The sequence below is a fragment of the Salvelinus alpinus genome, chromosome 22 (genome assembly GCF_045679555.1).
Source record: "Salvelinus alpinus chromosome 22, SLU_Salpinus.1, whole genome shotgun sequence".
Lineage (NCBI taxonomy): Eukaryota > Metazoa > Chordata > Actinopteri > Salmoniformes > Salmonidae > Salvelinus > Salvelinus alpinus.
The window spans coordinates 40,124,528-40,141,874 of NC_092107.1; the positions used below are offsets into that span (position 1 = coordinate 40,124,528).

General features: G+C 48.2%; 1 protein-coding gene across 1 annotated transcript in view; it reads right to left on the reverse strand.

The window, feature by feature from the left end:
* The window catches only part of LOC139549506 (phosphatidylinositol 3,4,5-trisphosphate 5-phosphatase 2A-like), a 49,197-nt gene that overhangs the window by 14,096 nt on the left and 17,754 nt on the right, over positions 1 to 17,347 (reverse strand). Inside the window, exons 3-16 of the mRNA XM_071360078.1 lie at positions 16,334 to 16,478; positions 13,537 to 13,627; positions 12,701 to 12,847; positions 12,410 to 12,500; positions 11,908 to 11,997; positions 11,088 to 11,183; positions 7,546 to 7,696; positions 7,301 to 7,407; positions 2,328 to 2,430; positions 1,870 to 2,066; positions 925 to 1,042; positions 739 to 835; positions 413 to 551; positions 17 to 116 (exon numbers count right to left, since the gene is read on the reverse strand). Coding sequence (XP_071216179.1) covers positions 17 to 116; positions 413 to 551; positions 739 to 835; positions 925 to 1,042; positions 1,870 to 2,066; positions 2,328 to 2,430; positions 7,301 to 7,407; positions 7,546 to 7,696; positions 11,088 to 11,183; positions 11,908 to 11,997; positions 12,410 to 12,500; positions 12,701 to 12,847; positions 13,537 to 13,627; positions 16,334 to 16,478 — 1,672 coding nt within the window. The remainder of the gene's footprint in view (positions 1 to 16; positions 117 to 412; positions 552 to 738; positions 836 to 924; positions 1,043 to 1,869; positions 2,067 to 2,327; positions 2,431 to 7,300; positions 7,408 to 7,545; positions 7,697 to 11,087; positions 11,184 to 11,907; positions 11,998 to 12,409; positions 12,501 to 12,700; positions 12,848 to 13,536; positions 13,628 to 16,333; positions 16,479 to 17,347) is intronic.

Here is a 17,347-nt window from a genome sequence, read left to right on the forward strand (position 1 = left end):
TGTGTGTGTGACTGACCGAAGCGCAGGAACACCTTGTTCTTCTCTCTCTCCAGGTTGAGCTGGTCCACCTTCAGCAGAGGATCAAACTCTTTCCTGTTGATGTAGTTCAGGATCTCCTGAGAGAGAGAGAGAGAGAGAGAGAGAGACAGAGAGACAGAGTGAGAGAGAGTGAGAGAGAGTGAGAGAGAGTGAGAGAGAGGGTGTGTGCGCCTGCATCCATGTGTGTGTGTGTGTGTCCATGGGTTTCTGTGTGTGTGTGTGTGCGCGCATGTGTGTGATGGTACCTGTATGTCCATGTCCAGCCTGTAGTTGAGGTCTCCCAGCCGGAAGAGGTGTGTGTGTGTGTGTGTGTGTGTGTGTGTGTGTGTGTGTGTGTGTGTGTGTGTGTGTGTGTGTGTGTGTGTTATGGTACCTGTATGTCCATGTCCAGCCTGTAGTTGAGGTCTCCCAGCCAGAAGAGGTGTGTGAAGCGTAGAGAGATGTCAAAGGAGCTCAGCTGTTTATCTCCTAGAGAGAGCAGCCGCAGGATATCCAGGTAGTTCTGGTTCCTCCTGCAGGGGTCAAGGGTCAGGGAAGGGGTTGGAGAGGGAGACTGGTGAAGAGCACCCTATCCCCTGTTTAGTACACTACTTATGACCTCAGTGAGTTTGGTGCTAATATGGAGTCCTGTCAAACTTCAAATGATGATACATACTGTATAGTTTTACATTTGAATGCAGAAGAGGAGCGTGTGCGTACCTGCCAATCTTTTCGTTGCCTGATGTCAGATGACAGTTCACAAAGCCGAAGGAAGTTCCATTAAACATGAAAGACACGCCCACTGCCCCTTTGTTACCTAGCAACAAGAAACGACAAACACACAGCGTGAATATAGTGAATTGTTTGTTAGTGTGAGAGAGTGAGAGAGTGAGAGCAAGATCTTACCCAGCGTATTAGCAATACCCGTTTTAACACTGGACACTCCCACATGACTGATGCGGTTTTCATGTTCTGGTTTCACCAGCACCGCTATCTTAATGTTCCACAGAGTCTGGACCGCGATCTAGAACCCAGGAGAGCAGAACAGAGTAACATGGAAGTTAACCTCAGAGCCCAACCATTCTACCATGCTGCTTCTCAGATCAGGCTCCTTATCCCCCAACGGGACCATCCCAACCGCCACCTTATCCCCCAACGTGACCATCCCAACCGCCACCTTATCCCCCAACGGGACCATCCCTACCGCCACCTTATCCCCCAACGGGACAAGCCCTAACACCTCATTCCCCATGTAGTGGACTACTATTGACCAGAGCCTCATTCCCCATGTAGTGGACTACTATTGACCAGAGCCCCATTCCCCATGTAGTGGACTACTATTGACCAGAGCCCCATTCCCCATGTAGTGGACTACTATTGACCAGAGCCCCATTCCCCATGTAGTGGACTACTATTGACCAGAGCCCCATTCCCCATGTAGTGGACTACTATTGACCAGAGCCCCATTCCCCATGTAGTGGACTACTATTGACCAGAGCCTCATTCCCCATGTAGTGGACTACTATTGACCAGAGCCTCATTCCCCATGTAGTGGACTACTATTGACCAGAGCCTCATTCCCCATGTAGTGGACTACTATTGACCAGAACCTCATTCCCCATGTAGTGGACTACTATTGACCAGAGCCTCATTCCCCATGTAGTGGACTACTATTGACCAGAACCCCATTCCCCATGTAGTGGACTACTATTGACCAGAGCCCCATTCCCCATGTAGTGGACTACTATTGACCAGAGCCCCATTCCCCATGTAGTGGACTACTATTGACCAGAACCCCATTCCCCATGTAGTGGACTACTATTGACCAGAGCCCCATTCCCTCTCTCTCACCGGTTTGTAATCCAACTCTGTGTGCTCTTTGAGTGCGGTGCGGAGTGAGTCGACCCACTCACGGTCACACACAGAGTTCTCCTGCGTTCCGAACACGTAGAGGTCATGAGGAATAGTTACGGTCATCTCATCCAGCGTCTTGCCCAGCCCACGACACAACAGCCAGGAACCCACCGCCTTGGGGGAGGGCACAGAACCTACACACACACACGACAATTGGAGTGATAGGTCTAAGGTTAAGAAGACTTCTAGAACTAATGGAATATTCTCCTCATTTTAGGAGGTTTGACGGTTATTTGTAGCACGTAGTGTGAGAGTGTGTGACTGTGTGAGAATGTGAGAGTGTGAGAGTGTGAGAGTGTGTGACTGTGTGAGAATGTGAGAGTGTGTGACTGTGTGAGAATGTGAGAGTGTGAGCGTGAGAGAGCGTGAGAGCGTGAAAGAGTGTGAGCGCTCACCCATGTTCCAGGTCCCTATAAAGATGGAGATCATGTCTGGTTCGTCCTGGTTGGAATGTTTGTTCTTCATCAGCTGCAGCAGCTGACAAAATGCCTCCCGCTTCTGACAACACAGCGTACAGTTGGTATGTGTGTGTGTGTGTGTAAAATGGAGGATGTGGTGGACTGTATATTCTTAGGTTTGGTATTGGGCAATTCCACGGTAACCGAGTGATGCTGAAAACCCATTTACTTGAAGAACAGTGCAGATTAGAGGTCGACCGATTATGATTTTTCAATGCCGATACCGATTATTGGAGGACCAAAAAAGCCGATACCGATTAAATCGGACTATTTTTTTTATTTATTTGTAATAATGACAATTACAACAATACTGAATGAACACTTATTTTAACTTAATATAATACATCAATAAAATCAATTTAGCCTCATATAAATAATGAAACATGTTCAATTTGGTTTAAATAATGCAAAAACAAAGTGTGGGAGAAGAAAGTAAAAGTACAATATGTGCCATGTAAAAAAGCTTTAAATTCCATGCTCAGAACATGAGAACATATGAAAGCTGGTGGTTCCTTTTAACATGTGTCTTCAATATTCCCAAGTAAGAAGTATTAGGTTGTAGTTATTATAGGAATTATAGGACTATTTCCCTCTATACCATTTGTATTTCATATACCTTTGACTATTGGATGTTCTTATAGGCACTTTAGTATTGCCAGTGTAACAGTATAGCTTCCGTCCCTCTCCTCACTCCTACCTGGGCTCGAACCAGGAACACATCGACAACAGCCACCCTCGAAGCATCGTTACCCATCACTCCACAAAAGCCACGGCCCTTGCAGAGCAAGGGGAACAACTACTTCAAGGTCTCAGAGCGAGTGATGTCACCGATTGAAACGCTATTAGCGCGCACCCCGCTCAGTCAGACTGCTCTATCAAATCATAGACTTAATTATAACATAATAACACACAGAAATACGAGCCTTATGTCATTAATATGGTCAAATCCGGAAACTATCATTTCGAAAACAAAACGTTTATTCTTTCAGTGAAATACGGAACCATTCCGAATTTTATCTAACGGGTGGCATCCATAGGTCTAAATATTCCTGTTACATTGCACAACCTTCAATGTTATGTCATAATTATGTAAAATTCTGGCAAATTAGTTCGCAATGAGCCAGGCGGCCCAAACTGTTGCATATACCCTGACTCTGCGTGCAATTAACGCAAGAGAAGTGACACAATTTCCCTAGTTTAATATTGCCTGCTAACATGGATTTCTTTTAACTAAATATACCTTTGTATTGATTTTAAGAAAGGCATTGATGTTTATGGTTAGGTATATTTGTGCAACGATTGTGCTTTTTTCGCAAATGCGCTTTTGTTCAGTCACCCCCCGTTTGGCGAAGTTGGTCTTCACACAGTTCGCAACGAGCCAGGCGGCCCAAACTGCTGCAGATAGCCTGACTCTGTTGCACAGAACGCAAGAGAAGTGACACAATTTCCCTAGTTAAAAGAAATTCACGTTAGCAGGCAATATTAACTAAATATGCAGGTTTAAAAATATATACTTGTGTATTGATTTTAAGAAAGGCGTTGATGTTTATGGTTAGGTACACATTGGTGCAACAACAGTGCTTTTTTCACAAATGCGCTTGTTAAATAACCGTTTGGCGAAGTAGGCTGTGATTCAATGATAAATTAACAGGCACCGTATCGATTATATGCAACGCAGGACAAGCTAGATAAACTAGTAATATCATCAACCATGTGTAGTTAACTAGTGATTATGTTAAGATTGATTGTTTTTTATGAGATACGTTTAATGCTAGCTAGCACCTTACCTTGGCTCCTTGCTGCACTCGCATAACAAGTAGTCAGCCTGCCACGCAGTCTCCTCGTGGAGTGCAATGTAATCGGCCGTGATCAGTGTCCAAAAATGCAGATTACCGATTGTTATGAAAACTTGAAATCGGCCCTAATTAATCGGCCATTCCGATTAATTGGTCGACCTCTAGTGCAGATGCAAAGTTTGGTAACAGAATGACGACGCCAACGGCACCAAGCCCCACGACACCAACAGCACCAAGCGCCACGACACCAACAAGACACCAACAGCACCAACCGCCACGACACCAACAGCACCAACCGCCACGACACCAAGCGCCACGACACCAACCGTCACGACACCAACCGCCACGACACCAACAGCACCAACCGCCACGACACCAAGCGCCACGACACCAACCGCCACGACACCAACCGCCACGACACCAACCGCCACGACACCAACCGCCACGACACCAACCGCACCAACCGCCACCAACAGTCACGACACCAACCGCCACGACACCAACCGCCACGACACCAACAGCACCAACCGTCATGACACCAACAGCACCAACCGTCACGACACCAACAGTCACGACACCAACAGCACCAACCGCCACGACACCAACAGCACCAACCGCCACAAGACCAACGGCCACAACACCAACCGCCACGACACCAACAGCACCAACCGCCACGACACCAACAGTCACGACACCAACCGCCACGACACCAACAGCACCAACCGCCACGACACCAACAGCACCAACCGTCATGACACCAACAGCACCAACCGTCACGACACCAACCGCCACGACACCAACAGCACCAACCGCCACGACACCAACAGTCACGACACCAACCGCCACGACACCAACAGCACCAACCGCCACGACACCAACAGCACCAACCGTCACGACACCAACAGCACCAACCGTCACGACACCAACAGCCACGACACCAACAGCACCAACCGTCATGACACCAACAGCACCAACCGTCACGACACCAACAGCACCAACCGTCACGACACCAACAGCACCAACCGCCACAACACCAACAGCACCAACCGCCACGACACCAACAGCACCAACCGCCACGACACCAACCGTCACGACACCAACCGCCACGACACCAACAGCACCAACCGCCACGACACCAACAGCACCAACCGCCACAACACCAACCGCCACGACACCAACAGTCACGACACCAACCGCCATGACACCAACAGTCACGACACCAACAGCACCAACCGTCACGACACCAACAGTCACGACACCAACAGCACCAACCGCCATGACACCAACCGCCATGACACCAACAGTCACGACACCAACAGCACCAACCGCCATGACACCAACAGTCACGACACCAACAGCACCAACCGCCACGACACCAACCGCCATGACACCAACAGTCACGACACCAACAGCACCAACCGCCACGACACCAACCGCCATGACACCAACAGTCACGACACCAACAGCACCAACCGCCATGACACCAACCGCCATGACACCAACAGTCACGACACCAACAGCACCAACCGCCATGACACCAACAGTCACGACACCAACAGCACCAACCGCCACGACACCAACCGTCACGACACCAACCGCCACGACACCAACAGCACCAACCGCCACGACACCAACAGCACCAACCGCCACAACACCAACCGCCACGACACCAACAGTCACGACACCAACAGCACCAACCGCCATGACACCAACAGTCACGACACCAACAGCACCAACCGCCATGACACCAACCGTCACGACACCAACAGTCACGACACCAACAGCACCAACCGCCACGACACCAACAGCACCAACCGCCACAAGACCAACCGCCACAACACCAACCGCCACGACACCAACAGCACCAACCGCCACGACACCAACAGTCACGACACCAACCGCCACGACACCAACAGCACCAACCGCCACGACACCAACAGCACCAACCGTCATGACACCAACAGCACCAACCGTCACGACACCAACTGCCACGACACCAACAGCACCAACCGCCACGACACCAACAGTCACGACACCAACCGCCACGACACCAACAGCACCAACCGCCACGACACCAACAGCACCAACCGTCACGACACCAACAGCACCAACCGTCACGACACCAACAGCCACGACACCAACAGCACCAACCGTCACGACACCAACAGCACCAACCGTCACGACACCAACAGCACCAACCGTCACGACACCAACAGCACCAACCGCCACGACACCAACAGCACCAACCGCCACGACACCAACAGCACCAACCGCCACGACACCAACAGCACCAACCGCCACGACACCAACAGCACCAACCGCCACGACACCAACAGCACCAACCGCCACGACACCAACAGCACCAACCGCCACGACACCAACAGCACCAACCGCCACAACACCAACAGCACCAACCGCCACGACACCAACAGCACCAACCGTCACGACACCAACCGTCACGACACCAACCGCCACGACACCAACAGCACCAACCGCCACGACACCAACAGCACCAACCGCCACAACACCAACCGCCACGACACCAACAGTCACGACACCAACAGCACCAACCGCCATGACACCAACAGTCACGACACCAACAGCACCAACCGCCACGACACTAACAGCACCAACCGCCACGGCACCAACCGTCACGACACCAACCGCCACCAACAGCACCAACCGTCACGACACCAACCGCCACGACACCAACCGCCACGACACCAACCGCCACCAACAGCACCAACCGTCACGACACCAACAGCACCAACTGTCACAATGTTAACAAACTTTGCATCTACACTGATTGTCAAGTAAATGAGCTTTGGTTTTTCAGTGGCAACTGTTAAAGGTCGTCCTTGTGCATAGAGTTGTATGATTTGTTTAACGTTGCAGTCATTAGTTTAAGTTTGACATACATTTTAAACTGACAAATCTGACTCTCAGCATCACTTCGTTACCGTGGAATTGCCATATTGTTTAATGTGTTTCTTCACAGCCTTTCGTACAATGTGTCTGAGAGATAAACCCCAATGTGAATATGTAAACAAATATTTACTAGAATATAGATAAGCATGCCCCGAGATGCTTCCTTGTGTGTGTGTGTGTGTGTACCTTAGCACTGGCGAAGATGAAGTCTTTCCTCTGGCTCTTCTCCTTGTCCTTCTCAAACACGATGCCCAGCTTGTTCTGAACACGTTGAGACTTGATCAGCTGACGGACTGAGGGAGAGAAACACGGAGAGAAACAACGAGTGAGAGAGAGGAGTGTGTGTGTGAGGCCGCACCCTTGTCGTGTGTGTGTGTGCATATATATATATATATATATATATACGTGTGTGTGTGTCTGTGTGTCCTCACTCTTGTGGTGTGTGAAGGTGTTCCAGTCCTCCTGGTTGTCCTTCATCTTCTTCATCACCACAAGCATCCCTCCCTCCACATCCACAGACAGACTGTGCTTCTGACTCTTCCCTATCTTAGTCAGGTCTGCCAGGTACACATCCAACTTCACCTGGAGGAGACAGACAGACAGACAGAGGGGTTACAAAACAGACAGATACACACACGGACAGACGGACGGACAGACAGAGACAGACGGGACAAATATCCGAATTCATTATCCATAATAATAAACTATAGCCTAAGAGATGTAAGGTGTCACCACCAGGGGGAGTCAGCGGGTTGACACACAGTCAGATCCAGTTCACTAAACTGTCCTGCATGTTGGCAATAGCATTCCATGTCAACAATCTCATCTGGGTTCTCAGGGAAACGTATCCTACATCTTTTAGTATAAATAACAATAAAAATGTAAATAAAAGGCAACAACATTACAGAGCTCAGTGCAGCTACAGTATAGCTCTCTCTGGAAACACCCCTTCCCCCCCTGCATCTTACTCATCTCACCAACACACTTCTTCCCCTGCAAACAGGAAGTGGCTAAAAAGGTCAACACACACACACACACACACACACACACTGAAGTCTATGGTGAGTCTGAAATCATCTGACGTTTCCCCTCAACCGCTGTATAAACCACACAGGGGAGTGTAGGTGACTGACTGGCAAACTGTGTCTGCTGCCACCCCAGTCTAGTGCAGTCAGACACACATGTCTATTGGGTGGTGATCAACAACATAGCTCAAGCAGTAGGAAGCTCTCTCATCCATTTATATGGCGATGATACAGTGTTAAACACTCTACAACAAAGCTTTCTTAGAGTCCAACAAGCTTTCTCTGCCCTTAACCTTGTTCTGAACACCTCCAAAACAAAAGTCATGTGATTTAGTGAGAAGAATGCCCCTCTCCCCACAGCTGTGATTACTACCTCTGAGGGTTTAGAGCTTGAGGTCATCACCTCATTCAAGTAGATGGTACACTGTCCTTCTCACAGCACATACCAAAGCTGCAGGCTAAAGTTAAATCTAGACTTGGTTTCCACCATCGTAATCGCTCCTCTTTCACCCCAGCTGCCAAACTAACCCTGATTCAGATGACCATCCTACCCATGCTAGATTACAGAGACGTCATTTATAGATCGGCAGGTAAGGGTGCTCTCGAGGGGCTAGATGTTCTTTACCATTCTGCCATCAGATTTGCCACCAATGCTCCTTATAGGACACATCATTGCACTCTTTACTCCTCTGTAAACAGGTGATCTCTGTATACCCGTCACCAGACCCACTGGTTGATGCTTATTTATAAAACCCTCTTAGGCCTCTCCCCCCTATCTGAGATATCTACTGCAGCCCACATCCTCCACATACAATACCTGTTCTGCCAGTCACATTCTGTAAAAGGTCCCCAAAGCACACACATCCCTGGGTCGCTCCTCTTTTCAGTTCGCTGCAGCTAGCGACTGGAACGAGCTGCAACAAACACTCAAACTGGACAGTTTTATCTCAATCTTCATTCAAAGACTCAAATCATGGACACTCTTACTGACAGTTGTGGCTGCTTCGTGTGATGTATTGTTGTCTCTACCTTCTTGCTCTTTGCGCTGTTGTCTGTGCCCAAAAATGTTTGTACCATGTTTCATGCCGCTACCATGTTGTGCTGCTACCATGTTGTGTTTTCGTGTGTTGCTGCCATGTTGTGCTGCTGCCATGTTGTGTCGCTGCCATGCTGTGTCGCTACCATGTTGTGTTGCTACCAAGCTGTGTTGCTACCATGTTGTGTCGCTGCCATGCTGTGTCGCTACCATGCTATGTTGCTACCATGCTGTGTTTGCATGTGTTGCTGCTATGTTGTGTTGCTGCCATGTTGTGTTGCTACCATGCTGTGTTGCTGCCATGTTGTGTTGCTACCATGCTGTGTTGCTGCCATGTTGTGTTGCTGCCATGCTGTGTTGCTACCATGCTGTGTTGCTACCATGCTGTGTTGCTACCATGCTGTGTTGCTACCATGCTGTGTTGCTACCATGTTGTGTTGCTACCATGTTGTGTTGCTACCATGTTGTGTTGCTACCATGTTGTGATGCTACCATGTTGTGTTGCTACCATGCTGTGTTGCTGTCATGTTGTGTTACTACCATGTTGTGTTACTACCATGTTGTGTTACTACCATGTTGTGTTACTACCATGTGTTACTACCATGTTGTGTTGCTACCATGCTGTGTTTTCATGTGTTGCTGTCATGTTGTGTTGCTGTCATGTTGTGTTGCTGTCATGTTGTGTTGCTGTCATGTTGTGTTGCTGTCATGTTGTGTTGCTACCATGTTGTGTTGCTACCATGCTGTGTTGCTACCATGCTGTGTTGCTACCATGCTGTGTTGCTACCATGCTGTGTTGATACCATGCTGTGTTGATACCATGCTGTGTTGCTACCATGTTGTGTTGCTGCCATGCTGTGTTTTCATGTGTTGCTGCCATGAGGTGCTGTTGTCTTACAGTAGGTATCTTTATGTAGTGTTGTTGTGTTTCTCTTGTCGTGATGTGTTTTTTTTCCTATATTGTATTTTTTTTTTTACATTTTAAATCCCAGCCCCCCGTCCCCGCAGGAGGCCTTTTGGTAGGCTGTCATAGTAAATAATAATAATGTGTTTTTAACTGACATGACTAGTTAAATAACAGCTTCAAGAATGTATTTATATTTTACATTTGTTTGACGTCCCAACCGACAGCGTAGGCGACTGCCGACCGACTGATCTACAAATGACATTGCATCATAAATAACTAGTCATTATTGTTTGTAGATCAGTCAGTCAGTCACCATTTTGATGCTCTCCAACACGGCCAATGTCTCTCAGAGTGGAAAACCAATCAACGAGCCAATCAATGTTCAGCTCCATATAAGCTATGACCAATCGACGTTCAGCTTCTCAAATCCAGCTGTTTCTAACTTCTGAAACACGTAACAGACCAGGTGATGTTAATCTGGGCGTAATCTGGTAACGTATTGAATTTGGATCCTGTTCAGCCAGCCCATTAAACCAACTCAGCTGGAGTGTATGTTTACATAGAGTTAAAGTAGTTCCATTTAACATCAGTTCATTCAGGAAGGTTTCCATTTTAAATTCCTGAAATGGAATTCAAATGCCTATGTCCTGAACATAGTGAATTGAAATGGACCATGACCCCAGGCAGCCATGGTGTTTACATCTCTGGAGCGCTAGCTAGCTGAAGCGTCCACTTCCTGGTTACTGATAGTGATCATCCTTCCTTCACACCCACTCAGTAGTTGTCAGCTCCACTGAGCACAGCGTTGAGGGCTTTAGTCTCTACACTCTGATCACATCAGTCATCTAACCATCACATCCTGACAGAGGTAGGAGCACAGAGCAGACAGAACTACACATGGAGACAGGTGTGGCACATTCCAGTCTGTTCAAAAAACTTCCTGGAGAATCTAGGAATTCCGAGCCACACCCACTGACATATCTACAAGTGTGTGTTTGCATGTACCTCAAAGGCCTGTACGGGGATGGTTTTGCTGTGGCGTGTGAGAGGAGGAAGAGAGGAGAGAGTGGACACACTCAAATCCTGTACGGCCTTCAGAGCCTAGAGGGAGAGAGAAGAGAAGAGAAGAGGAGAGAAGAGAAGAGAAGAGGAGAGGAGAGGAGAGGAGAGGAGAGGAGAGGAGAGGAGAGGAGAGGAGAGGAGAGGAGAGGAGAGGAGAGGAGAGGAGAGGAGAGGAGAGGAGAGGAGAGGAGAGGAGAGGAGAGGAGAGGAGAGGAGAGGAGAGGAGAGAGAGAGAGAGAGAGAGAGAGAGAGAGAGAGAGAGAGAGAGAAGAGAGGAGAGGGGGAGCGAGAGAGTTATGAAACCTAAACAACCACAGTGTGAGGTATGTATACTGCTTTCCTGACTTCCTGGTCTACTTCATCCCTCTCTCCAGTCCTCCCATCTTCTCACTCCTCCCCTCCCCTCTCACTCCATCCCTCCCCCCTCCCTCACCCTCTCCCTCCATCCCTCACCCTCTCACTCCATCCCTCCCTCCCCTCTCACTCCATCCCTCCCCCTCCCCTTCTCACCCCCTCCCACTCCCTCCCTCCCCCTCTCACTCCCTCCCCTCTCACTCCATCCCTCCCCCTCTCACTCCATCCCTCCCTCCCCTCTCACTCCATCCCACTCCCTCTCACCCCCTCTCACTCCCTCTCACCCCCTCTCACTCCATCCCTCCCTCCCTCCTCCATGTGTAGCCTGAGCTCTGGGGCCCAGACAGAGGGGAGGGGGGGACATAAATAGAATGACTATTAGATAATATTTCTATGCTCGTAGGCTTACCTTCTTCTCTATAGAAGACAGTAGGTCTTTGAGGATAGCCAGTTTAGTGACCAGATTCTCCAACTCCTGATCTCCACCCTGATTCACCGACTACAGAGGAAAACAGACCGTTACAATACACACACACTAGATGTTATGCGTTATGTCACACCATGGGAAAGTGGGTCTGGCCCTTTAAGACTACATTAGCCACAGTGTGTGTGTGTGTGTGTGTGTGTGTGTGTGTGTGTGTGTGTGTGTGTGTAGGATTACAGCGTGACTCTCTCAAGCACAGCTGTCTCCAGGAACTCTTGTTGTTTCTCCCTGGGAGACAAAGAGCTCTTTCCTCATGACCCTCAGTGCACTCAGGAGCACTGTGTGTGTGTGTGTGTGTGTGTGTGTTCAAGAGGAAACCAAGGTGCGGCATGTCTAAGCTTCCTGTGCTTCCCAGAGTCATACATTTCACCTCACCATCTGTCTCCTGCGTGTACGCAAACAACTAAAGGTAGAAAAAATATAATACCTGCTGTATCATCTTGGAAACCATGAAGGCACTCTGTTGGTCAAACACCTTGGACAGGATCTCCAGCCCAGACAGAACCTTATCCACCTCCCTACACACACACACACACACACACACACACAGGTTTTTGAGTGTGTGTGTGTGTGTCTGTGAGAGAGAACATTGTGTGTGTCTGTGAGAGAGAACATTGTGTGTATGTGTGTCTGTGAGAGAGAACATTGTGTGTATGTGTGTCTGTGAGAGAGAACATTGTGTGTATGTGTGTCTGAGAGAGAACATTGTGTGTCTCACCCGTTGAGGCGTTTGCAGGAGGACACCAGTGTCTTGTTGAGGTGGGGCAGAGAGCTGGCTCCCTGTTTGACAGCCTGCAGGTCCAGAGCGTAGCTTCCCTTCAGATACTCATGGGAAATGGTGCTCAGGCCGTTAGCAGCAGGGGCGCTAAAGTAGGACGGAACAACATCACAATCCGTGTCAGTAGAACAGACACGGGTCTTAAATCCTCTGGATTTGCCACAGAGACCATGGGGGGGGCAGAGGGGGACTGGCCTTGTGGTGAGTATAGAACAGTGAAGAAGACAGGACAACTTTCCAAAGTCACAGATTTCCTCAGGATCAGACGGCTGCTGACTCACTGTCTAAGCAAGACAAACTACACACACACGGTTTCTGTGGAGTCTCTCACACACACACACACACACACACACACACACACACACACACACACACACACACACACACACACACACACACACACACACACACACACACACACACACACACACACAAACACAGAGCACAAACACAGAGAACACACAAACACACACACACAAAGCATCCTCTCTGAGCTGTGTGGTTTTAAACAGGATGTTGTCTTCCAATCTCAGGAGATGAGGAAGGGGGGGTGTGAAGGGCAGGAGGGTAAGAGAGGATAGAAAACGAGGAGAAGAGGGAAGAGAGGGGAAGGGTTCTTGAGGGTTGTTCTAGGCCCTGAACAGACTTACTGAATCTCTACAACCAGCATCAGTTGGTAGGCAGTTGATCACATTTAAGACCCACCTTTTACTAGGGCCAGGAGTTTTACCAGGTCCCGCAAAATTGTGTGTGTGTGTTTGTTCTGTGTGCTGTACCTGTCGGTTGGTGTCTCCGGGGCGGAGCCTGTAGGTGTTGTGGAGGTGGAGGCGGAACGAGGAGGAAGGGGCGGCTTCTCATCTTCCCCATCTGACCAATCACATAGAGAGAGAGTTAACACTTGACCAATCAGAGAAAGTGACAGAAAGAGATGGAACGAGAGACAGAGAGTGAGAGATGGAGCGAGAGAGAGACAGACAGAGATACCAGTCTTTCAGAGCGTTCACAGTCAGCCCACTGACATCCCTATCAGATCACAACAAAATTACAGTCTACTTGAACAGAGCAATAGTCAATCATGAGGCATCCAAGCCAAAGGAACTGAATAATATTAAGAAATGCTACAGATGGAAGAAAAATAGAGCAACAACAAATTCAATCCCTTCCAGACAATTTCCTGGACAAAATGTTTCACTGTAATAGTGAAGGTGTAAACCTGGCAGTAGAAAATCTAAACAGTATATTTGACCTCTCAGCTTCCCTATCAAATCTAAACATTTCAAACAGAAAACCAAAGAAAATTAACAACAATAACAAATGGGTTGATGAAGAATGCAAAACCAAAGAAAGAAATTGAGAAACCTGTCCAACCAAAAACATAGAGACCCAGAAAACCTGAGTCTACGCCTTCACTATGGTGAATCACTAAAACAATACAGAAATACACTACGGAAAAAGAAGGTTACAGCACGTCAGAAATCAGCTCAATGTAACTGAAGAATCCATAGAATCACTTCTGGGAAGATTGGAAAACTCTCAAAGAGTTATCTATCCGAAACAGAGATCTATGGATAAACCACTTCTCCAATCTTTTTGGCTCGATAACAAAGAACAAACAGCAAAAATATATACATGATCAAATACAAACCTTAGAATCAACTATTAAAGACTACCAGAACCCACTGGATTCTCAAATTACATTGAATGAACAAACACAGACCCCCAGGACAGCAACACAATAAGACAAAAAACAAATCGTGAGAGACAACGGAAAGAATTAACAAAAAAACAGAGCAAACTAAACTCTGCAAAAAAAGAAACTTCCCTTTTTCAGGACCCTGTCTTTCAAAGATAATTCGTAAAAATCCAAATAACTTCCCAGATCTTCATTGTAAAGGGTTTAAATAATGTTTCCCACGCTTGTTCAATGAACCATAAACAATTAATGAACATGCACCTGTGGAACGGTCGTTAAGACACTAACAGCTTACAGACAGTAGTCAAATAAGGTCACAGTTATGAAAACCTAGGACACTAAAAAGGCCTTTCTACTGACTCTGGAAAAACACCAAAAGAAAGATGCCCAGGGTCCCTGCTCATCTGCGTGAACGTGCCTTAGGTATGCTGCAAGGAGGCATGAGGACTGCAGATGTGGCCAGGGCAATAAATTGCAATGTCCGTACTGTGAGAAGCCTAAGACAGCGCTAAAGGGAGACAGGATGGACAGCTGATTGTCCTCGCAGTGGCAGACCACGTGTAACAACACCTGCACAGGATCGGTACATCCGAACATCACACCTGCGGGACAGGTACAGGATGGCAACAACAACTGCCCGAGTTACACCAGGAACACACAATCGCTTTATCAGTGCTCAGACTGTCCGCAATAGGTTGAGAGAGGCTAGACTGTGGGCTTGTAGACCTGTTGTAAGGCAAATCCTCACCAGACATCACCTGCAACAACGTTGCCTATGGGTACAAACCCACCGTCGCTGGACCAGACAGGACTGGCAAAAGGTGCTCTTCACTGACGAGTCGCGGTTTTGTCTCACCAGGGGTGATGGTCAAATTCGCGTTTATCGTGGAAGGAATGAGCGTTACACCGAGGCCTGTCCTCTGGAACGGGATCAACTTGGAGGTGGATGGTCCGTCATGGTCTGGGGCGGTGTCTTACAGCATCATCAGACTGAGCTTGTTGTCATTGCAGGCAATCTCAACGTTGTGCGTACCAGGGAAGACATCCTCCTCCCTCATGTGGTACCCTTCCTGCAGGCTGATCCTGACATGACCCTCCAGCATGACAATGCCACCAGCCATACTGCTCATTCTGTGCGTGATTTCCTGCAAGACAGAAATGTCAGTGTTCTGCCATGGCCAGCGAAGAGCCCGGATCGCAATCCCATTGAGCACGTCTGAGACCTGTTGGATCGGAGGGTGAGGGCTAGGGCCATTCCCCCCAGAAATGTCCAGGAACTTGCAGGTGCCTCGGTGGAACATCTCACAGCAAGAACTGGCAAATCTGGTGCAGTCCATGAGGAGGAGATGCACTGCAGTACTTAATGCAGCTGGTGGCCACACCAGATACTGACTGTTACTTTTGATTTTGACCCCCCCCCTTTGTTCAGGGACACATTTGTCCATTTTTGTTAGTCACATGTCTGTGGAACTTGTTCATTTTATGTCTCAGTTGTTGAATCTTGTTATGTTCATACAAATATTTACATTTTTTGGCTGAGTTTAGAAACAAACTAGAATGCTATTTGTCCCTAAACAGAGAGTACACAGTGGCAGAACACCTGACCACTGTGACAGACCCAAAATGAAGGAAAGCTTTGACTATGTACAGACTCAGTGAGCATAGCCTTGCTATTGAGAGAGGCCACCGTAGGCAGACCTGCCTCTTAAGAGAAGACAGGCAATGTGCACACTGCCCACAACATGAGGTGGAAACAGCTGCACTTCTTAACCTCTTGCCAAATGTATGACCATATTAAAGAAACATATTTCCTTTAGATTACACAGATCCACAAAGATGTCCAAAACAAATCCAACCTTGCTAAACTCTTTTGGGTGTACCTGAGTAGTCCCTGTCCTCTGGAATGCTCTCCTCTCTGTCTACAGGGTACAGTAGAGTGCTGACCAGTCCCTGGCTGGGCTGGAGGTACAACAGGACCAGCTCTGGGAGGCTCTTAAACCGCTTCGGCTGCACCCCCTGAGACGTCTGAGAGAGGGGGAGAGGAGCGGGAGAGGGGAGAGGGAGAGAGGAGCGGGAGAGAGGAGCGGGAGAGAGGAGCGGGAGAGAGAGTGGGCACTTCAAAGAGATACACTGGTGCAGAGACACATCACACTCTGGACAGCACGTTCAGAATAAAGCTGGGTAGATTGGTAGGTAGTAGATTGGTAGGTAGGTAGGTAGTAGATTGGTAGGTAGGTAGGTAGTAGGTAGGTCGGTAGTAGATTGGTAGATAGGTAGTAGATTGGTAGGTAGGTAGTAGATTGGTAGGTTGGTAGATTGTTAGGTAGGTAAGTAGATTGTTAGGTAGGTAAGTAGATTGGTAGGTTGGTAGATTGTTAGGTAGGTAAGTAGATTGTTAGGTAGGTAAGTAGATTGGTAGGTAGGTAAGTAGATTGGTAGGTAGGTAAGTAGATTGGTAGGTAGGTAGGTAAGTAGATTGGTAGGTAGGTAGGTAGGTAGTAGATTGGTAGGTAGGTAGGTAGGTAGTAGATTGGTAGGTAGGTTGTAGGTAGGTAAGTAGGTAGGTAGGTAGGTAGGTAGTAGATTGGTAGGTAGGTTGTAGGTAGGTAAGTAGATTGGTAGGTAGGTAGGTAGGTAGGTAGGTAAGTAGATTGGTAGGTAGGTAAGTAGATTGGTAGGTAGGTAGTAGATGGTAGGTACTAGATTGGTAGGTATTTGATGGCTTGATAGTTAGGCAGCTAAGTAGTAGATTGGTTGGTAGGTAAGTAGTAGATTGGTAGGTAGGTAGGTAGGTAGGTAGGTAGGTAGGTAGGTAGGTAGGTAGGTAGGTAGGAGATTGCACAGGAGGTTTGTGTCACCTTCATTGGGGAGAACAGGCTTGTGGTAATGGCTGG